Source organism: Pongo abelii, chromosome 13, assembly GCF_028885655.2.
Source record: "Pongo abelii isolate AG06213 chromosome 13, NHGRI_mPonAbe1-v2.0_pri, whole genome shotgun sequence".
Lineage (NCBI taxonomy): Eukaryota > Metazoa > Chordata > Mammalia > Primates > Hominidae > Pongo > Pongo abelii.
In genome coordinates this window covers 108170347-108193412 of record NC_071998.2, presented here as the reverse complement: position 1 = coordinate 108193412, position 23066 = coordinate 108170347, and the positions used below count along the sequence as shown (strand labels likewise).

General features: G+C 41.9%; 1 protein-coding gene across 2 annotated transcripts in view; it reads left to right on the top strand.

Moving 5' to 3' along the window:
* Positions 1 to 23066, top strand: part of ASTN2 (astrotactin 2) — a 997527-nt gene that overhangs the window by 433578 nt on the left and 540883 nt on the right. For both annotated transcript variants that reach the window (XM_054520535.2, XM_054520536.2), the window contains exons 8-10: positions 3603 to 3687; positions 4197 to 4271; positions 5040 to 5177. In XM_054520535.2, the coding sequence (XP_054376510.2) occupies positions 3603 to 3687; positions 4197 to 4271; positions 5040 to 5177 (298 nt within the window). The remainder of the gene's footprint in view (positions 1 to 3602; positions 3688 to 4196; positions 4272 to 5039; positions 5178 to 23066) is intronic.

Genomic DNA, 23066 nt, shown 5'->3' with positions numbered 1-23066 from the left:
TTTATTTATATAGGGGGTACATTTGCAGGTTTGTTACATGGATATATTGCACCCATGTAGTGTGCATAGTTTCTGGGTACTATGACCATCAGCTAATTGTCACCTGAGCCACTCGCTTCATTCTTCACTATTTCAATTTGTTCTTACATCAGCTCTAGGAGATGGACATTGCTATCATTCCTATTCTGTAAATGAAAGCTGAAACCAAAAAGGCGACTTCCCTAAGGCCACACAACTAGGGAGAGAACAAAAGGATGGGACCGGGTCCATCTGCTGCTAGCACTCAAGGGGCTTTTCCCTCTGCCTAATTTCTGTTCTCCAGGCAGCCTCATGGGGGTCTCCAGGGTGAATGCCTCTTAATTACAAAATATATATTTGTTGTATAATGAGCATCAGTAATTAATGATCCATTCTGAGTCAGGGAAAACTTGCCTGGTAAGCGCATGAGGAGGCGAGAAAAACATAGCAGCACCCTTTTTCTGAATAAATTTCTCAATGTCACCAATATTTCCAAGAACGAGAGAAAGAGGAAAGAAGTGAACTGTGCTATTTCCTGCAGAGTCACTGCAGGAGAGATAGGGACCTCAGCCTTTGCCCTTTCCATAAACAAGAGGGATCCTCCTTGCTGGCCCCTCCTCGTCCACCCCAGCCTGACTTCCTGCTCCTTTGCCAGAGGTAACTATTTTACCTCTCCCATTATGAATCATGAGGCCTGTGGCTTGTGGCAGATCATAAATCAGTCCTGGGAGTCTCGAGGACAAATCCCAGGACTTTTAATCTTTAATATTAGACGTGTTTAAAGTGGTGAATATTTCATGAAGGGACTGTTGCATTTTAACACATCATTAGTGACTCCCACCCCTCCCCGCTTTGGTAAATTATTTACATCCACATTCAAGGCTCTTAGCCTTTTCCTTCCATTCCTCTTACCTCTGGCAACAATCAGTTCATTAGGTAGCACTACTTACAGCACTTCCTCTTGGTGGAAGACCCCAGGCATGAAGTTGCAGGGAAGGAGTACAGAGAGCATTCCTACCTGTGAGCAAGCCCTCCTTATTTTCCAGGTAAGCAGATGAGAGGAAAAGGACAAGTCTTCTGTCTCTGCTTGTGTCTTTCAACAACCTCATTCTGAATATTTTGAATACTATCTCTGACCCATTCTTCATTCCATACTCTGTCTTACTACTATTTTTGTTCAGGCAGCGTTCATGAAGCGCAGGCTATTTGTCAATAGGTGCTGGGAATACGAAGATTAAGCAGCAGTGTCATCTATAAAACAAGTTACAGTGTTTTTAAACACTCAGAATGCTTCAAATAAGGTCAAATATATAACATTTACAGTTCATCAGAGATAACAGTAAGTTTACTTTATGAATGCATACATTTCAAAATCCAGAGTTAAGGGTGATAGTTGTAGAACCCGTGTTACCCTAGTATTCTATTTACTACAATATTTTGTTTTAGTTGTATAAAGTTGAGAAAATCCTGATTCCCAAAATATGTAGTTGCAAATAGCATGAGGTTGTTGGCATCTTGACTCATCCTCAGTATCTTTTTAGATGAAACAAAGATGACAGGAGATTATTTTTTTTCCCCTGAAGCCTGCATAAAATAAGTTTATCTGGCAACTGATACTTTCTTCAGTATCCTAAATTCTGGCATGTGATATCTGAGTGTTTATTCTTGTTTTTATATTTTTAAAAATTTAAAAATAAAACTTTTAAGAAAAATTAAAATATAAAATTTGCATAGTCCCTAAATCTCTGTTAAGTAATACATTTCCATGGACATGATTTGGAACTTTTGGGTCCTGTCAGAATCACTGTAGGATCCAAGGGTGACAGGTTTATCTGTGTGTGTGTATTGTGTGTGTGTGTGTGTGTGTGTGTGTGTGTGTGAGAGAGAGAGAGAGAGATACATACAGAGAGAGATACAGAGAGAGAGATAATGTGATTACAAGAAGATGAGAAAGAAGACAAGCCAACATCATTAGCCTGGAAATTTACCAGAGCAATAACAGATAGTTAATTATTCATTCAACTCACATTGTTAAGCACTGACCCTATTCTAGGCAGTAAGCAAAGCCAGGGCGGTTTCCACTAGCATTTCCCAAGAGGTGTTCCATAGAATTTTAATCCTATGAGTCATTCCATCAACAAGTCTCCCAAAGAAAAATAAGTTTGTGAAATCGTGTATGTATCACCCTCATGGAGAATCACACTACACTGGCTTTGAGGAATGGGGTGGTATTACCCAAACACATTTTTAAATAGAATCTGTTTTTGGTAAAGCATCTTCAAGCATCTCACAAATAATCCTTAGAGAAAAAAGCAGTAACTCATTAAATCAAAAAATATTTCTAGGCCAGGCGTGGTGGCTCACACCTGTAATCCCGGCACTTTGGGAGGCTAAGGTGGGCACATTACTTGAGTTCAGGAGTTTGAGACCAGCCTGGTCAACATGATGAAACCCCATCTCTATCAAAAATACAAAAATTATCTGGGCATGGTGGTGCATGCCTGTAATCCCAGCTACTCGGGAGGCTGAGACAGGAGAATCACTTGAAACTGGGAGGTGGAGGTTGCAGTGAGCCGAGATCACGTCACTGCACTCCAGTCTGGGTGATGGAGTGAGACTCTCAGTCTCAAAAAAAAAAAAAAAAAAAAGAAAAAGAAAAAGAAATTCTATACCTTAAGTATACAGTAGAGCAGAAATGACAACAGCTAGGAGTAGGACAGAGAGATTCTGAAATCACTTCTAGGATTCTGGTCTCTGAAGATATGCTAGGAAATTGGACATATGCTGGCCACTTGAAATGAACTTGGCCAATGAGAGAATGTACTTAAGGCAGTGTGTAATGCTAGCAAGCACTCATGCAACCAAGTGTAAGGCATGGCCAGAAAAAAAAATAATGGATGGATGGATGGATGGATTGATTCATGAATGAATGGATGGAAGGGAAAGAAATGAAAAAGAATGGCAAGAAAGAGGGAGAGGAGAAAAGAGGACAAGAGAAGAGATGGCAGTAGAGGGAAGGGGAGGAGGGGAAAAATAATTTTAAAATGAAAAACAACACAAAATAAAACCAGGAGACTACAGACAGGTTTTTCTGAAAGGGGAAATCAAAGGTTTCTTGGAGATAGTGGCATTTAATTTGGGATTTATGGATGGTGAAGACCTATTCATTCAGATGGAGATAATTCAGTTTTCTGATTATACCTCTAGAGTACATGCACTTTATCATAATTTTAATATTTGAAAAGAAGACCTCCATTTGTAGCCACCTGATCACTTCCTGTTTCCCTGTCTTGAGTTGTGAGCTCCTTTAGCAGCTGGGTTGCGACTTTGACCTCTGTATCTCCAGTGCTGAGCTGAGCACCTGTCAGAGTGTGGCCAGGATTTGTTGAAGGAATAAATGAGTGAATGAACAAAGGAATAAACTCTGTTAACCACAGTGGTTGATGGACAAGATTACCCTCTTTCCATGTGCCTTTTTTAAAACTAAGCAGCTCACTTTATGTCTTAGGAAAACAAGCAAACCAGAGAAAAGCCTATTTGGGGAGACTCTACTTAACAATAATCTGTTTTCTTTTCACTTACAGGAGAGTGCAGCTGTCATGAAGGCTATGCCCCTGACCCTGTTCACAGACACTTGTGTGTGCGCAGTGACTGGGGACAGAGTGAAGGGTGAGTAGCAAAGGGCATCAGGTCCGGGACAGTTCAGGACCCACTTTTACCTCCTCTGTTCTGTTACCAGAAGCCCCAAGCATCTCCACAAAGAGGACTCTTTCTCTGCAACAGTAGTGTTCCTGCAAAACCCAATGGGAAGTGAATCCTACTTTCCCATGGAATCACATTTTAGTATTAAAGGTACATGATTGGTGAATATTCTAGAGAGCAAAGGCTGACATTTAAGTCACTTGCCCAAACAAAGTAATCAATGAACACTTTCTTAAGTGGACTGCCAAAGGAAAGAAGAACATTTTTAAACAGACTCCTGAACGGACATGCACACTTTATGAAAGTGCTGAATCCTGTAAATTGGAGACATTCTTTTATAATATAAATAGTCTTGCCCAATAATTATTTCTGCAGGGTTTGGTTGTTTGTAAAGCTACTCTAGAGCAGTGTCCACATGTGAATTCTACCTGCCTCTGACTAATGTCATCTCCTCTCCCCTCTCCTTCTTCCCATAGACCTTGGCCCTACACGACACTTGAGAGGGGCTATGATCTGGTGACAGGGGAGCAAGCCCCTGAAAAGATTCTCAGGTGAGTTGGCTTTCTTGTTGGGGCATAATTCTGGGAAATGGAGAAAGGACTGTTAGGAAGATGTTGTCATGGATCCTTAGACTATTGAGCCTGTGCACTTCTGAGCTGCACTGAGTACAAAAGGACTCTCCCTGGCACTAATGTACCATCATGGCCCAGGTTGCTATGGGAATCTAATTTCCATTTGTCTGGCAGCTAGACTTATAGACTCAGATACTTGAACTGGAGGAGACATTACTGATTATTAAGTCCAGTGGTTTAAAAATACTCTGTAACCATAGAACCTCTTCCCACCACCTCCACAAAATCTTGTGTAAAACTTCAATGCACGTGTAGATAAAGACATACAGCAAATTAAGTGGCAGAACTGGGAATCAAATTTTAGTTCAAACTGATTCAAAGTCTGTGCTCTTAACCTTTGTGCCAGACTGTCCCTGCTGACATAGCAGTTGCTTATGGAACTCCTGCTGTATGTCAGGACTGCTGGAAAATCAGAGCGGCAATGGTCCCTATCCTCACCGAGTCCACTAGTGAATCAGGAAAAGGAACTTAGCAACACAAAGCAATTCATGAGCTAAATGTTTAACAGATTTGAGAAATGATCATCCAGGTCTGGAGAAAGTTGGCCAACATTGTTCTTTAAATAATGCAGGGGATATGGGTGGAGAAGTAGGAAATTGCCCTAGAAGGGATGGGAACAGGGGCCCCTTTTTTCTGTTTGCTCTCTGCTTCCCAGGGAGTTCCCCAATGGAAACTCTTACATTGCAGGTCTACTTTCAGCTTGGGCCAAGGCCTCTGGCTTCCTGTCAGCAAAAGCTTTGTGGTTCCGCCTGTGGAGCTGTCCATCAACCCCCTGGCCAGCTGCAAGACCGATGTGCTCGTCACGGAAGACCCTGCAGATGTCAGGTAGGGAATCGTCTCCAGTACTCTGCATAGGTACTTCTTAAAACCTTGGAAGTCCGCCTGTTGGAGAACCACAGGAACCCCTAAGGAGTGTTCTTGCTCTTTAGTTGATGTGAAGAACACTGTCAAATATGCCATGCTCCTAAACTCTTAGATGTGACCTCCATTACTGTGTCTCAATGCCTTACGTTTCAACACTATTGCTTTCCTTTTTGGTTTATATTACATATAAGAGAGGCTGATGCATTATCTAGCTCATCATGGGATTATTAATGATCTTATCTTTACTTAACAGTATGTTGGAGAGTCACAAAGGCAAAAGTTTAGAAAATGGGATGCTTTCTGTTGTAGTCCATGGGATGTACTTTGGGCTAATTTATGAATTTTAAATGTCCAGGCTAAAGGCCAGGCGCAGTGGCTCATGCCTGTAATCCCAGCACTTTGGGAGACCAAGGCAGATGGATCACCTGAGGTCAGGAGTTCGAGACCAGCCTGGCCAACATGGTGAAATCTGGTCTCTACTAAAAATACAAAAATTAGCCTGATGTGATGGTGTGTGCCTATAATCCCAGCTACTTGGGAGGATGAGGCTGGAGAATCTCTTCAACCCAGGAGGCGGAAGTTGCAGTGAGCTGAGATCGAGCCACTGCACTCCAGCCTGGGGAACAGAGTGAGACTCCATCGCAGAAAAAAAAAAAAAAATGTCCATGCTAAATCTTTTGTTCTTAACTTATAAAAGCATGGAGACTACATTTCACTTTACATTATCCTGCAGCTTGTAGCTAACTTCATTATAGACTTACTTTACTGCGTACTAATTAGATGCTTACATATCATTCTGCCCCATTATGGTGCACTTCTCAAGGTCAAGGAAAATAACTTATTTAGCTTTTTAATCCCCAGCTCCTAGTACATATTGGACATCTATTAAATGTTTATTGAGTTAATTAAGTCTGTGGTCTTAGATCTGATCTTAGCACTGTTCTGGAGCTTTCTAGTGGAGGGTTTATTTCTCCCAATTTGATGAGGGGAAGCATTCTAGAAATTCTGATGTTACCAAGAATAGAGTAGTTTTACTTCTAAAACTGATTTGTACACAGCTTATTGGCTCATGAACTAGAATTAAATCATGGCCCCCCTAACTACCAGTGACTGTTTTTCAACAGCTCCATAGTTGCCTTTCGGTCATTCTAAATCACAATGCTATCAGTATTTCTATGGCATCTTGACAGAAAGCTCCTAGAACCCAACTCTCTTACTTTAAGATGTTTTTACCCTCACCTTGTCAGCTTTCATTGGGAGGGATGAACTTATCATGCTTTTTTAGGCTATTAGCATTTCCCAAAAGAGGATGTTTTAAAACGAATAGATTTATAAAGAGATGGCACTTAGGATATGAAATAGTTATTACTAGGAACTAAAATAGCTTCACACACACATTCACATACTGATTCATCGATATTTACCATTGTTTTCATTTTTGATAGAATTGAAGTATATGAGATTTTAGTAAAGCATGTGCTAAGTTCTCTCTGCATTATATATTTTAAAGATAAAGCAAGGACCATCTGGTTTAAAAGACTATTCTCAAAGAGACACAGTTACCTTGTTTGAAATCAGCTGAAAAGAAAGTCTTGACTAGCTTTCCTCATAGTTCTGTCCTGTTGACATTGCATCCATGATTTCGATGAAGATTCAGATGATGCAGCTCTCTCAGACTGGCTAATGGTAACACATATTCTGGAGCTGGATAGGGCTGCTTTAGAATTCCATCTCTACCAAGTGTGAACTGTGTGATCATGGCAGCCAAGTTTAATTCTCTACGTTTTCATTTATTTGTCTGCAAAATGGGGATAATAACAGTGCCTTCCTCACAGAGGGTAACAATAATAATAATAATAGTTCATATCCATTGATCATTTTCTAAGTGCCAAATACTTCACTAATATTATTACATTCTTACGTCAGCTCCATGAGGTGATGCTCAGTTTTCAGATTCAAAAATAAATAAACAAACCTGAGGCATAGAGGTAATGCCTTCACTAGTAAGAGATGAAGCCACATTTCAATCCCTGATCTGCAATAGGGGATAAAAGATTGCAATCATCACCATTTGAGAGAATCTGCACTATGTAGATTGAGTTTTCCAAGCTGCACTAATAAACCTTGTTTGACATGACATTGCCCAGGCAAGCATATCATGGGCATTTAGAGAATTAATAAGTTCCAGTCAGATGGTATGTTGGAAATTTAATAAATAATAGATCATAATTATAGATAGCCAATAATACTGCCCTGTAATCACAACAAAGAGATTAGAGGAAAGACTACGTGGAAAAGCAGAATCAAAGGGAAATGGAAGGTAAGCATTACAGTAGGATTGGAAAGGAAAACTTGAACGTGCACTGCAAGTTGATTCTTTGATTTTTAATCTGTGATAAATTCTTGGTCAAGTATGAGATCTCACACTACAGTAGGCAGAACAACTTAGTAGTTAAATGTACAGGCTGTGACTTACCAAGGCAGCTAAATTTAAAACAACTAATGATAACAAATGTTAGGAAGGATATGGAACAACTGTGGCTTTCATAGTTTTATAGTGAGAATATAAATAAGTATGTCCACTATGTAAACCTGTGGAGTGGTATGTGCTAAAGTTGGAGGTATATATCTTCTATAGCTCATCAGTTTCGCCCATAAGGATATGTATAACAGAAATATGTAAATGTGTACCACAAATAGGACTTACAAAAATACGAATAGAAGCACTCATTTGTACTGCTAGAAAGCTAGAAAAAAAATACAAATACCCATCAGTGAAAAATTAGATAAATAAATTATGGAATAATAACACAATGGAATGCCATTAACAATGAATATGAAAGAACACAGTAACCATACATAGCACCTTGGATGAATCTAACAAATATGATATAGAATTTTGGAAACCAGACACAAAATAATATTATATGTTTATATAAAAACAAAAAAACTAGTTTCATTAATGAGTAGAAAAATAATTTATGATGTTAGAAGAAAGGATAGAGATTACTTCTGGGTGATGGAGAGGGTGGTGACATGGGGAACTCCGAATGGGCTTATGTGATGCTGATAATGTTTGATTTATTGTTATGGGTAGTGGTTACATGAGCGTTTTAACTCTGTGAAAATTCATTGAGCTTCACACTTTTCTCTATGTATTCTATATTTTGATTAAACATAAAGTTTATTGTCTGAGGGCATAGGCTATGGACCTCAAGCTAATTGGCTGAGTGCAAATCTTAGCCCCATCATTTGCTTGCTGCAGGAGTTTTTCTGGAGCTGTGTTTTCCCCTTGAGAATAATGGAAATAAAAATCTCATCTCATATATGGAGTGATGAAGATTAAGTGACATATTACATGTAAAGCAGTGAGTTTGCTACATGGTGAACTCTCTAGAAGCATTAGTTATCATGCTCATTATTGTAACACAGTGGCTTTTGTTCTCTTTATCTTTTCATTATTTTCTCATGTTTTCGCTGAAAGGCTAAAGACAACCTATGGTGCAACTGAAAATCAATAGTTGCTCAGTATTGAAGATTCATATTAACCACTTTGTCATGGGCTTTGGGGAAGACTTAAATGAGTCTATGAATTCCAGTTCAGTATGCTAGGTCTGTGGCTTTATGTACATGGACGTGGTTACAGAATGAATGAAGAGTCACATGTGTGGTAAACGTAGAGTGCCCTAGGGGACTGGAAAGGATTGGAAAAGAAAGAAGACGTATCTGACTGAGGGAATTAGGCAAATATTTTCAAGAGAGAGAACATTGCCAATTTTTCAAGAACTGTGGCTAAGCTTTGGCTTTGTGCAATCTAAGGTGAGGGGGAAGGCTTTCAAGTGTGAGAGGCTGAAGGGCAAAATAAAACTCTCACCTGGACAGCTCCCATTCTCCAGCCTGTCCTAGCAGGAAGCTGCTCGGAATGAGATTTTTAGCATTTGAGACACTAATGATGCCAGCTACCAAGGTGGAAGAGCAAATCTCTAGCTGAATTGCATACAGATATATTTTAATTCTGAAAAATCTTAGCTGGATCCCTCCTGTGTACCAGATACTGTGCCGGATACCATAGGAATACAGAGATGAATACAGCCAACTCTGCTTTCAGGAGTTTCGTGGTATAGCAAGGAGCATGAAACAAGAGACCGACTTGAGAGATGGAATAAAAGATGCTTGTGGAGGGAGAAGCGTGGCAAACAACACTTATTAATGCATACTGGGCCTTCTTCACAATTTCACCTGGAGCAGATTCTTCTTATAAGAGAAATGTGAGAATAGCTATTATAGTTGGAATAATAATCACCCACAAAGCTCAGCTTTTGGAGCCCCTCAGTCATTTTTCTGTGATCTCAAATCAATGAAAATGAAATGGTGAAATACTGTTAATTCCTGAACAACGTTGAAAGAATAATGGGATATCAGAGTGCAAGCTGGCATGGCTCACTTGGTGATAGTTTTCACATTGAGTTAGTTCTGAATAGAATTAGGAATGTCTCCTTGTTCTTTTGGCCTTTCAATTCCAAGTACTGAGAATTTACTGAACACCTACCATATTTTAAACTAAGTAATAGAGATATAAAAATAAGACAAAGATTTCAGTGCTTTAAATGAGTCAAAATTGCAAACAAAAAATGTCATACTTTGTGACAGTTGAAGAAGAATAGAGGGAAAGTTCAAGGCAGAGAAAAGACACAAAGTCAGAGGTGGTCAAACCCACCTGGAGGTTAAAAGAAAGGACTCAAAACTTCTATGCCAAATTTTGAAGTGTTAGCAGGAAGTCACTAGCTCACTGGTTTTCAACATGTATTCCCTGGACCAGTAGCATTAGCATGACCTAGAAACTTATTAGATATGTAAATTCTCATATCTAGTGTAGACTGATAATGATCCCCAAAGGTATCAGATCTTAAACTCCTAGAACCTATAAATATTATGTTATTTGGAAAAGGGGTCTTTGCAGATGTTATGCCGCATTTTGTCAAAGGTTGATTATTCTGAATTATCTGGACAGGTCTGAAACATCATAATGAGTGCCCTTATAAGAAAGAAGCACAGTGAGATTTGACATGCACAGTGGAGAGGCAATTTGAAGATGGAATTAGAGACTGGAGTGAGGAAACCACAAGCTACAGAATGCCAGCTGCCGCCAGAAGCTGAAAGAGGCAAAGAAAAGATTGTTCCCCAGAGGCTCCAGAGGGAGGACCACCTTGCTGACACCTTGATTTTGGCCCAGGGATACTGATTTCACATTTCTGGTTGTTTGAAGCCGCCCCAGTTTGTGGTGATTTGTTGCAGCAGCCACAGAAACTAAGTAATAATACGCCTACTAAATTAGGTATTTTGGAGGTGTGCCCAGAATTCTGGTTTAAGAAGTCCTCAGGTGATTCTAATGCTCACTAAAGTTTGAGTACAAATGCACTCGGTAGCAAAACAAGGAATGGATCACCTACTTAGTCTTAAGTAGAAAACAAAAGATATCAGGGCTTGAAAACTCCAGAGTGCCAATGGCTTTTGGCATAGTAAAGTTTATATGCTCCCAAATGTTGGGACTCACTATTCCTGTTTCTTTTCGTTCCTCATCTCTGTGTTTCTCTGGTGTACTCTGTTTTTCTGTTTTTCTTTTTCAGGCACACTCTCACTGACCTCTCCAGGCTTACAACCACAATTAAGCATTGTCAGAGTAATGAGATGCCCCCTTTCCCAATGGTTTATGCAGAAGTCCTGGCACTGAGGAATGGCAATCATCACTCATCCTTAGGTGGCATTGTTCCAAGTGCTTTACTGAAATAAGTTCATTTAGTCTTCACTCATTATTAGCTCCATTTAATGCAGGAGGAAACTGAGGCACAATGAGGATTATGTACCTTGCCCGAGATCACACAGCCAGTAAGTAATAGAACCAGGTTTGGAATCCTGAGAGTCTGACTCTTGAGTCCATGTTCCTCATCTCTAAGCCATGGTGCCTCTCTTTGGCCTATTTTGGGATCTTTGCCAATATCCCACATCAATCTCTCAAGAGACAAAGTGCTCTAATTAGGCAGACCTGGGTCACCAACTTACCCTTGAAACCAGGGTTGAATGAGGGGCACCTTAACCACTTGGATTGAGATCACAGGTAGGATCGTTCCCCAGTGAAAAAGCAGGACAGGTAGCAAATAGATGTTGGATGAGAAAAACCCAGAGATGTTTTCTTTATGGGCAAGGCACAGGGCCTTGAACTGGCAAAGTGTGGCATGCCTAAGGAGGAATTTTTTTTTTTTTTTTGAGACAGAGTCTCACTCTGTCACCCAGGCTGGAGTGCAGTGGTGCCATCTCAGCTCACTGCAACCTCCACCTCCCAAGCTCAAGCTATTCTCCTGCCTCACCCTCCACAGTAGCTGAGATTACAGGCACATACCACCACGCCTGGCTAATTGTTGTACTTTTAGTAGAGATGGGGTTTCACCATGTTGGCCAGGCTGGTTTCGAAGTCCTGACCTCAAGTGATCTGCCCACCTCAGCCTTCCAAAGTGCTGGGATTCCAGGTGTGAGCCACCATGCCCAGCCAGGAGGAACTTCCATTTCAGTTTGGCTGCAGTGTAGTGCCAAGGGATGCATGGCAGTGGAAGAAGGGAGAGAAGGACAGCAGACAGAACATGCATGCTCTTTTCTCTCCTCTTCTATCTCTTTTTTCAGCTGTTAACCACCTGGGCTAGCAGAGTCAGCAATGACTCTTGGGGCACTTTAGGGTAGTATATTCATTCACTGCTCCAGGGTCCCCAACAGATGTTCCTGTGTGACTGCTCCAGATACTGGAATCTGACTTGGGACTAGGCAGCACCCCTAGTCAGATACAGTGCATTCTGGAAACATGGGCCATACATCTCCAGGTGCAATCCTCAACAAATGCACACCAGGTACTTCCCTGTGTAGTGAACATTGTGCTAGTCTCTAGAAGTAGAAAAACCAAAAAGAGAAGAAGGAGTAGGAAAGAGTGTAGAATTAACTTGAGCCAAGTTTGTTCACCTCTTCGAGCCTCAATGTCAGAACCAGGAAGTTGGAGATTAGTGTGTTTTTCTTATATGGTGGTTATTAGGATGACATAATGTGTATAGGGTTACTAGTACAGTATATTACATGTAACTGATATTCAATGAATGAGAAGTTTTAGAAGCAGTAGGAATTGTAGAATTGTAGTACAGTTAAGGAAGCAACCATATGATGCAGTGTGTCCATAATTAAAAGATGTAGTTCATGGTTCAGAGTGGTATAAAGAAGGGATGTGTGCCTCCTTTCTCTGGATCACATTGTGCATTGATAGCAGGAGCATTGATGGCAGAAGGGAGGGTCAGGGCAGCAGGACATGTGGAGTAGGCTGGAGTCGGGGCCAGTCACTCGATGCATTGCATGGGGGCACTTGGCTTGTGAAGGATCCCGGCAGCAGAGTCTGGGGGGAAGGTCCTTGATACCGGTCTTACATCATTTAATATTCAAGATATCTCTCTCCTGCTGGAGGTGAGAAAAACTGACTTCTTGCCCTTGCAGCTGTCTACAAGCTTTCATTAATGAGTGCATGCATGTTATGTGTGCATATGTGTGCACACATTGTAGGCAACCTAGAAGTGTGCTTTCCTTTTCAGTAGGGATGTTGATAGAAGGGTGGCTTCTTCAGGTAGAATCTCAAGTCCATCATGCTTCCTCTAAGCTTTTCCTTTTCTCACCTATTACTCACACAAATGTTCCTTTCCCAAAGGGCAACAGAACTTCAATAGGGAACCCACTTACCTGCTTGAAACACAGAAGAGGTATTGGGCAAAGTGAATAGCATGGACACTGGAGCCAAACTGCTTAGTCTCAAATCCCAGCTCCACCACTGACTAGCTGACCTTGGGTAAGGTAAACTTTCTGAGCCTCAGTTTCCCATCTGAATGATAACTAACACTCTATCTTTGAATGTTTTTTTGAGAATGGAATGAGATAACACTTTTAAACTTTTAGCCCTGTAGTCATCAATACTAATGACTAACATTTATTGATCACTTACTTGGTGTCAATGTCTTAAATGCTCTACATGTTTTCATTCTGACTCCTCACAACAACTCAATGATGTAGTTATTGTTATTTACAGATGAGGAAACTGAGGCACAAAGATGTTAAGTCATTCATGCAATGTTGCATGGGTAGTATGTGGCCGAATCAGCATTTCAACTCAGGATGTTTTGTGAGTGCTCAGTAAATGTTGGCTGTTGTTGAAGAAGGGGCATTCTCTGTAAGATGGAGGAATAGGTTCATTGGACTTTATATCTCGGTCTTTGTTGAGCATTTGGTCTATTAAGTGTGTGTGTTCTTTATGCAAGTAGAAGGTGAAATATCAAATGGGGAAGGGGAAAGAGTGTGGGTAACTCACAGCTAGGTTCATAGAATATGGCCATTAGCATTTTCCTGGTACCTCCACATCCCTCCTTTTTTTTTTTTTTTTTTAAAGAAAATGAGGCCCCTCTGAGAAACATTACTATAAAAGGCCTCCACACTTCCTCCCAGGTGGACCTACTCTATGCCCTCCACTCTTTCCAGCCCCACTACCTGTCATTCAGCCAGTGAACCTGGAGACATATATATTTTTCCCCATTTTAGTTTAGCAATCATAATAAATGTGAAGTCTATTAGGAAGAGTTTCTGCCCAAGCTCAGTAAATCTCTTCAAACATTTTCAGCACCAAATTTCTGTAAGTCTTCGCCACTGGGGAGACTGTAGCATGCACCAACTGTCAGCTCAGATAGAGGGCTCAAGACACAGCCTCTGCTAAATGAAACTCAAATGGAGACTTTGGAATATAAATATTGAAGTGACCCAGGCTGGATAAAGGGGTACCAGTTAGCTAAGCTTCTATCTTACATGCAGGAAATGCTAAATTATTAAAACTTTAATAAATGTAATAATAAATATTTGATGTTGAATTATAGAAAGCTTTGCAGATACAGTGAAACTGAGAAATGAGTTGTTATATCTGCATTAGAAGTTAAACACTTTTAAAAGGGGACTTCTGTTGTTGAGACAGGTCTGCAGATCTTTAGATTAAAGAGAGAGATACATGAAAGTATGATTTTGGGCATGTATACTGGGCTGGGGGTTAGGATACCTGGGTTTGAAGCCTGACCCCAAACTGGAGATAGTGATAAGTAGCATTTTGGGCAGAGGCCTCCCGCTCAGCTTCCTGTAAGTGATCCTTACAGCCATCTTCTGATGTTGAAGCTATTTTTATCTCCCATTTCACAGATGACGAAGCTGACATTCTAAGGCCTTAGGAAGCACAGATGGTAAAGGGATGAATTAGAATTTGAACATAGACTTCTGACCTCAAGACCCCATCCATCCACCCATTCATCATTCCATGGCTCCTCCCTCACTTCCTGCATGGAAGCCCTTTCTGCTCTGTATGAATCAGGATGGTTTGGGATTCAGGGGACAGAGGCCCAATTCAAGTTAGCTTAATGGCAACTGTATTGGAATGACATCATGGGAAGGGCAAGAGATCAGCTCAGCCACAGGAATGAGGAAGGTTGAGGGAGTTGGATAATATTAGGATTCTGTTTTTCCTCTCTGTCATTCCGTGATGGCTTCATTCTCTTCTACTGTACAACCACTTTCTTTCTGTACTCCCCATCTTGTCATGATAGGGGTTGTGATAATCATGACTCCCCAAGCTCTTTGTGACTTTTACCACCAGGGAGAAATAGTTCTCTTCCCTGAGTCTCCTTTTGAACAATCCTAGAGAAGTCTGTCACATGTTAGGAGTCCAACCCTGGCTTAGTCATCTATCATTAGGGGACAGGGTCACAATATACAGATACAGCCATGGAAATAATTGAGAGGACCATGAACTGCAAATCTATTCCAACCCATGTCTTCAAAATTCTCCCTGGAATTTTAAGTTTATTCATCTAACAGTTTGGACTAAATCAAAGATGGCAGCCATTAACCCAGCCTACATGCCACTCAGATACATGGTTAGGGGCTGCCTAAGATATTATGCTGGGAAGGTTTCTGAGACTACAAACAGACTCAGCTGGGAAAAGTATCATGATGAACTCATTTGCCCACCTTCAGTGTTGGAGGAGGAGTTGTAACAGAAGGGTCATGTGTTTGCCATCTCTGAACCTGATGGTATTTAGAAGTCCTCCCTATTTCCTATGTCACGACCTCATTGTGTTCCCCTACAAAATGAAGAGATAGCTTTGGTTGCTGAGACATAAGAGAAAGGACAGTCATGTGAATGGAGATGCTGAGGATGAATTTGAAATAGAACTCTCTTATCCACAAGTTTCCATCCATCTATGTTATCTCAGAGGATATATTTGGATAATCTTATCTTGTTACTAATACATTTCCTGAAATAAATTTCTGGCTTGTAGCAGAGTAAAGACCTCCATGTAGGTACTTCCTAGATACTCTCTGGTCTGGCACTATCATTGTCACTTATATTTAAAAGCTATGAACAAACTACCCACATCACCGGGCCCTTGAATTGTGTCCTATAGTTTCAAAGGCTTGTTTAAACAATTATAAACTCACAGACTAGAAGGGACCTTCTGACGCATAGTTTTTATCCTCTGCCATTGCATGGACAGTCCTGAGTAATGGACTCTACCTTCTGCTGATAGACATCTCATTGCCTCCTGCTTCGTTGGCTGCCATGGTCTCACAGCGTTGTTTCCTGGAAAGCCTCACTCTGTCTCACCTAAACAGGTCATACTTTCAATTATGCAGACAGCAGCTCAGGGACAGTGATCACCAAGATAAGCTAAAATGAGAAATCATTCTGCCTTTTAAGGCCCACTCATTGCAGCTGAGTAGAACCATGTTTCCCTTAGTGTATCTTACTCTGCCCAATAGGCATCAACCACCCAGTTGTCAACACACATGCTCAAGCACACACACACACACACACACACACACACACACCCCAGGGCAGTCTAGTCAGAAAGATGAGTTAGATATGTCAATGAATAATTAATTGATCTGTACCTTAGGTTCAACTCCTTTCCCTCTCACCAAACAAGGAGACTAATATCAAAGAGGATCCCAGCAAGAAACAGGTGGCATGCTCAAGCTTGGGGAGATTTAAAAGGGGACTATGCACAAAATTGAGGGAAAGTTCCAGAAAAGCAACAAGAGATCTGCAGTACCCTGTGGCTAGTGTCTGGGTCAAGGTGAGGGTGAAGTTACAAAAACATGGAGAGGGAATTCCATGGAGCTGTGGCCTTTAGTCAAGGGATACACACAGCTCATGGTGACTCTGCTGCAAAAGAGCCAGGAAAATAAATGTCCCAACTGCACCCAGCCACTTCTTACCAAACCTCCTGCTGGTGCTGCCATTGGCTAAATCCAGTGAGAAGCCAACTGCAAGAGCCCATCGAGTCCATCCATCAAAGTCAGCCTCCTGAGCACAAGGCAAGAGAAGAATAAGCTGAGAGTGAGTTTGGAGGAGCAAATGGAGGAAAGCCCCAAGTTCTTTCATCCTACCTTCAAAATATCCTGAAAAATGGTCATGCCTCTCTATCGTCATGGACACTTTCTGGCTCAGGCCCTCATACATAGTCTCACTGCTTTCAGTCCCTCATTCATAGTCTCACTGCTTTCAGTCCCCACCACACTCTGTGCACATCCCCAATCCAACCACTGTACCAAGTGTGCAATGGCTGTTTCCTGCTTAAAACCATTTAGAGCCCTCCCCCTTCTTCAACTGCCTCAAAATAGAAATCCATACTGTTTCAGCCAGCATTCAGTAGCACTTCACAATCTGGCCATAATACCCTCTGATCTCATCTCCCACCATGTCCCCAATTGCTATTTCTCAAAATGCTGTACACTTTCCATTTTCCTTGCCTTTGCCAGTGCTCTCCCTCTGCCTAAAATAGCCCAAAACTCACAGTCCCCAGTGTACCTAGCACATTACTCTTCATCCATCCCAGCCTTACAGAAGCATCACTTCCTCTGAGCATTCTTTTGAGAATGTGCCCTCCAGAATCATAGGCACCTCATTGCTATGTTCATGCTGCTAAAATATTTTTTCCAGATGTAAGGGTCAGGGCATTGCATTATATTGCATTGGAGTCAATTGTAGTTTAGTATCCCTTTCTGCCCTCACCTGGTAATCTATGTGTTCCTGGAGTTCATGGATTGAATCTTAATATCATTGCATTCCCAGTTCTAAGCACAGTAAATAGCTCAGAGAGAGGATATAGAAAATTGCAATGACATTAATTTTATGTGGCTCTGTTTGTATGTTCACGAAGATGTTTTGATATTACTACTAAATTGCTTAACAAACACCTTTACACTATCTCAAAGTATCATTCAATCCCCTTACCTATGAACACTCTACCATCAAAACAGTCCTATCAAAATTTCTTACATCCCAGTGCCTATTGTATTATATTATGACAACACACATTATCTCGCAGTGGTTCCAAATGACACTAGTACTTTGGGGTTAGTGGATGCAACAAAATTAAAAAGGAGGATTCCATAATTTAAAAGGTTTGAGAAACCCTATTATAAATGAAGTTGCTACATTGATTTCCTTGCTGGCAGTTTTCCCAGGGACATTAACATGTGAACAAATGTCATAAATCTTTAAGAAATGAAGTCTATATACTACAATCTCTCCAACACTATTCAAGTAGGAGCAAGTTCAAGACCAGCATTCCTGAAGACATCAAGTAATACCAGATTAGTCCATCATGGCTTAGAGGCTACACAAGTTAAACCAAACATCAGAAAATGAGGGATTTGGTTCCTATGGGGCATCTTTCAAAGCACACACACATATTTTGGGAGTGGGCAGAGGGAACCGGTCTCTCTCCTGTTGGCTGAGTCAGGCTGGCCAACCTCTGAGCTCCCTGTTTAATTTTCCTGACTCTGCAGAAGACATAGGGTCCTCACTGGGGAGGCAGTGTGTGGATAGGATGCCCATGCTGGGATATTCCAGAAAGAGAACAAGTCCCAGGTGGGTAGAACTATAACATTTCCTAGAATTGACAGAGGAAGAAAAGTAAGTGAGACAGAGTAGTGAAGAGGAAGCAACCCTGCCAGTTGAAACCCTTTAGCCTAATGCATCCCATCAGTGGTACAGGCTATGGTGCTAAATGCTCTGCCTCAAATCCCAGCTCTGCCATTCACTATGCGGGTAACAGTGGGCAAGTTAACACCTCCCACTGCCTTATTCTCCATATTTTCAGTATAGAAATAATTGTAGCTACCTTGTGCAAATGCTGTTGAGAGTCAAGTGAATTGATGCATGATGCATTTAGCGTAAATAGATTGGCTACTGTTGTTGTCATTATATTACAATTATTTAGCCCAGATTTTGATCTGGTGTAGGAATCCTTCATTAGGATATTTTTAAACTCATGCCTTTTCAGAAATGATTGTGACTCTTGTTTTCTGCATACTCTACTTGCCCTTCTTAAGGTTTTGCATCCAATAAGTGTTCATTAAGTACATGATGATTGAGTCATTGGAGTGAGACTTAAAGATGCTTCCAAAAAGAATATGAGACTGATAGCAGTGTTTTTCTCAATAGCTAAACATGGAAGCAACTCAACTATCTGTCAACAGATTATCTAATGGAATATTATTCAGCCCTAAAAAGGAAGGGCATTCTGACATATGCTACAACATAGATGAATCTTGAGGACACTATGCTAAGTGAAATAAGCCAGGCACAAAAGGACAAACACTGTATGATTCCACTTATATGAGGTACTTAGAGTAGCCAAAATCATAGAAACAGAAAGTAGAATAGTGGTTGCCAAGAGTTGGGGGAGGGGTGAATGGAGAGTTATTGTTTAATGGGTATAGAATTTCATTTTGCAAGATGAAAAGACTTCTGGAGATAGATGGTGGTGATGATGGCACACCAATATGAATACACTAATACCACTAAATTATACTCTTAAAAGTGATTAAGATAGTAAATTTTATGTTGTGTGTATTTTACCAAAATAAAAAATGGTGGGGGGCTGGGTGGGGGGAAGAAATAAGAGAAAAAAGAATGGTTTTGGGGGAAGGGTGCATGGCCATCCCTGCCAATTCTAGCAAATTATGCCACACACCTTAAAGGCATTCTAGATGCAGAGTCCCTGGAACAGACAGTATGGCTCCACAATACACCTCTCCCTCTCTCCTCCCCTTACAGCATCTTTCAGCCCTGCAGTCTCCTCCCAGGTGTGGCCAGACTGAGTTAATTGTATTGAAATGGGGCAGCCTGGGGAGATTCATGACATGGATCTGGCTGGATTCACACACTGGACTTCACAGGTTCTGGGGGCTGAGTCAGCTGTGCAGGTGTCTGGTCCAGTCAGGTAAACATGGCATCTAGAAGGAATGGTCAGCCTGGTCTTTGGGAGGAAATTTTGGTTTCCTGTGAAAGCTGAGAATACTATAGGTCAAGAGGAAAATCTTCACTTCCTTCAACTCTAAACTGGATTTTAAAGAGGGGGATTTTGTCCCCCAGCAGACATTTGGCAATCGGTGGAAACATTTCTGGGGGGTTACAACTGGGAGGGTGCTATTGGTATCTAGTAGATAGAAGTCAGGGATATTGCTAAACACCCTACAATGCCCAGGGCTAAAATAAAGAATTATCCAACCCCCAATAGCAAAAGACTAAAGTTGAGAAGACATGCCTTAGATGAAGGTATATTAGTCCTATTGAATGGATGAAAAAAAAAATCAGGCCTATAAGGTATGATTTCAAACTCACATTCTTTCCATTGCACCTTCCAGAAATCCAGTTGTAAAGAGGCTGGGATATAGTGCAGGTTATTAAGCCAAATTAAAGCATAAAAAGCTGGCATGCATAGTCTAAGCCTGGGGAGGCAAAACAAAGAATTGAATACAGGATACTCCTGAGGTCGTAGCCTGGCCTCAGGAATGAGCATCAACCTCAGGTTTTTGAAACCCTTTGGCTGGGGTCAGAAGGGAGTTCTGCAGAGCCTGGCTTAGATGGTCCAACGACCCCAGCTGCAGGGCTCGGAGGAGCATCACTGGCAGAGAGTCAGGCAAGGTCTGACAACACCTCCCCTCCTCCAAAGTGAGCCAGAGACACACTGCCCTCCCTGGCTGTGACGGATTTTGAACATTAAAAAAAAGTTTACAATCCCAGCGAGGCAGGCATAAATCACAGCGTCTCTGTGCAGCACCAGCAGACATGACTTATGGCCCCATCGCCATGGCAACGGGAGCGCAACCGGCACGTGCACAAAAGCTCCGCTCGCGCCTGACAGGCCTTTGCGTGGCCCTGATGGAGAGGCAAGTGTTCCGGAGAAAGGATGTATTCTCCGGAACTCGCTGCCCATTTGTCTTCATTCTGCACTGGAGCGAGACCCTTGCTTTTTCTCTCTTATCTCTATCCCCAGCCAACAGGTTGTTTTCCTTTCTGTCTTCTGCATGGGAAGGTGTTTTCTTCATCTTTTGACCTGCTCTCCGAAGGTTTACAGAAAAGACCCCAATTAAAGCTTGCAATGGGTCTGCCTGGCTGTCCTTTCTGAGCTGGGAGTTATGGTGACAGCTTCCAGTGTTGAGCGTCTGCACGTGTGGACCCTCTGCAGCTATTTCTTCTATACCTTTAGCAAATAGGCTCCTTAGATGTTCTTCCTGCCACCCTAACCCCTGCCTTTCAGGTCATCCTCCACGAGCCACTGGAGTGGATTCCTCTAAACTGCAAACTTGCTTTAAACCCTTCCATTGCTCCGCTTGCCATTGCTATGAGGATAAAGCCCACACTTCTCAGTGTGACACTCATAGCCCTTGAGGACTCAGCCCTGCTTCTCTCTCCAGTCACATCCGCGTGCTCCGTTCTGGAGGTTTCAGCCTTCTTGAGGGCTTTTAGGTCCTCATACCTCTTGTCCTTCTGCCTAGAACACAGGCAACACCTGCCTCTTTATCTGGCTACGTTTTACTCATCCATTAGAGCTTGGCATACACCACCTCCTCCAGGAAGCCTTATCTGATCTCACACATCCAGTGTAGAAGCCCTTTCTCCTTTGTCGTCATGTTCTGCCATCTCCCAGTGGTCACACTCACCCTCTCCACACAGTGCTTCTGTGTCTCAGTGCTGCTGTATCTGCTAATCCCCATCTTCACTGCCGTAGTCGGTTGTCATTTCCTCTCCAGGCACTTATCACCTTCTCACCTCCTCACTGCACTTCCTGCCTTCACTCTTGCCACCCTTAAATTGAGGCCCCACATGGCAGTCAGGGAATAGTTTTTTCAGCACAAAAATTGTTATATCATTTCCTTGGTTGAACCCATTTCATAGTCTTTCCTTGCCTTTGTAATAAGTCCAAACGTATCGAATGCCCCCTGCTTGCACCTGCTGCCTGCATCTTACATCGTACTCTCTGCTGGCCAGCTGGACCCGGCTTATTTCTAGGTATCTTGTATGTTTGCTTGTCTCTGGGACAATTATGATCCTAGAACATCTACTTCCTGTGCCATGCCCACCAATTTCCAGTGACTAGGGCTATTCCTACCCATCCTTTTGGCCTCAGTTTAAACATCTCTTCCAGGAGGCCAGATGTTGGCTCCTTTTTTTTTTTTTTTTTTTTTTTGAGACGGAGTCTGGCTCTTTGCCTAGGCTGGAGTGCAGTGGTGCGGTCTCAGCTCACTGCAAGCTCCGCCTCCCGGGTTCACACCATTCTCCTGCCTCAGCCTCCTGAGTAGCTGGGACTACAGGCACCCGCCACCACGCCCGGCTAATTTTTCTATTTTCAGTAGAGACGGGGTTTCCCCTTGTTAGCCAGGATGGTCTCAATCTCCTGACCTTGTGATCCGCCCACCTCGGCCTCTCAAAGTGCTGAGATTACAGGCATGAGCCACCGCACCTGGCCAATGTTGGCTCTTTAGTTTAAGTGAGTGGCTCTCAAACATGGCGACATTCGTATAACCCAGTGAGCTCTTAAAAATTACAGATGCATGCTCAATTCTAGTGGAAAATTTGAAGAGTAGCAGAGTATTCACATAGCCTCAAAGTATCTCCCTACAAGTAGCCTACTAATTACAAAGTAAAAATAATAACCTTACAGTAGAGAAACCTTGCCAATGCCACCTTAACCAAAGTTAACATCACAAATCAACATCATATGCTTCCTGATATGCACTGAGAAAGCCACAACATCATGTCTGTGGTGTTCTTGTCAAAAATACATAATCTGAATCTAGGCCAGGCGCAGTGGCTCACACCTGTAATCCCAGTATTTTGGGAGGCCAAGGCAGGTGGATCACGAGGTCAGGAGATCGAGACCATCCTGGCCAACATGGTGAAACCCTGTCTCAACGAAAAATACAAAAATGAGCTGGGTGTGGTGGCATGTGCCTGTAGTCCTAGCTACTCAGGAGGCTGAGACAAGAGAATCGCTTCAACCTGGGAGGTGGAGGTTGCAGTGAGCCGAGATCACACCACTGCATTCCAGCCTGGTGACAGAGCAACAGAGCGAGACTCCGTCTCAAAAACAAAAACAAAAACATAATCTGAATCTAATCATGAGGAAACATGAAACAGACCCAGATTGAGAGGCACCGTACAAAATAACTGACCTATATCCTTGGGAACATCAAGCTTATAAAAGCAAAGCAGGCTTAAAGCTGTCCAAATTCAAAGATCCCAAGAGACCATGACAACTGAGTGTAACACATGGGCTGGGACTTTCTTTTACTATAAAAACATTAGTGGAACACTTGAAGAAACATATAGATTAGGTAATAGTACTGTATTAATAGCAACCTCCTGATGTCAGTAATTATATTAGAGTTATAAATAAAATATATTAGTTTTGAAGCAATGTGCTCCAAAGTATTTAAGAAAAC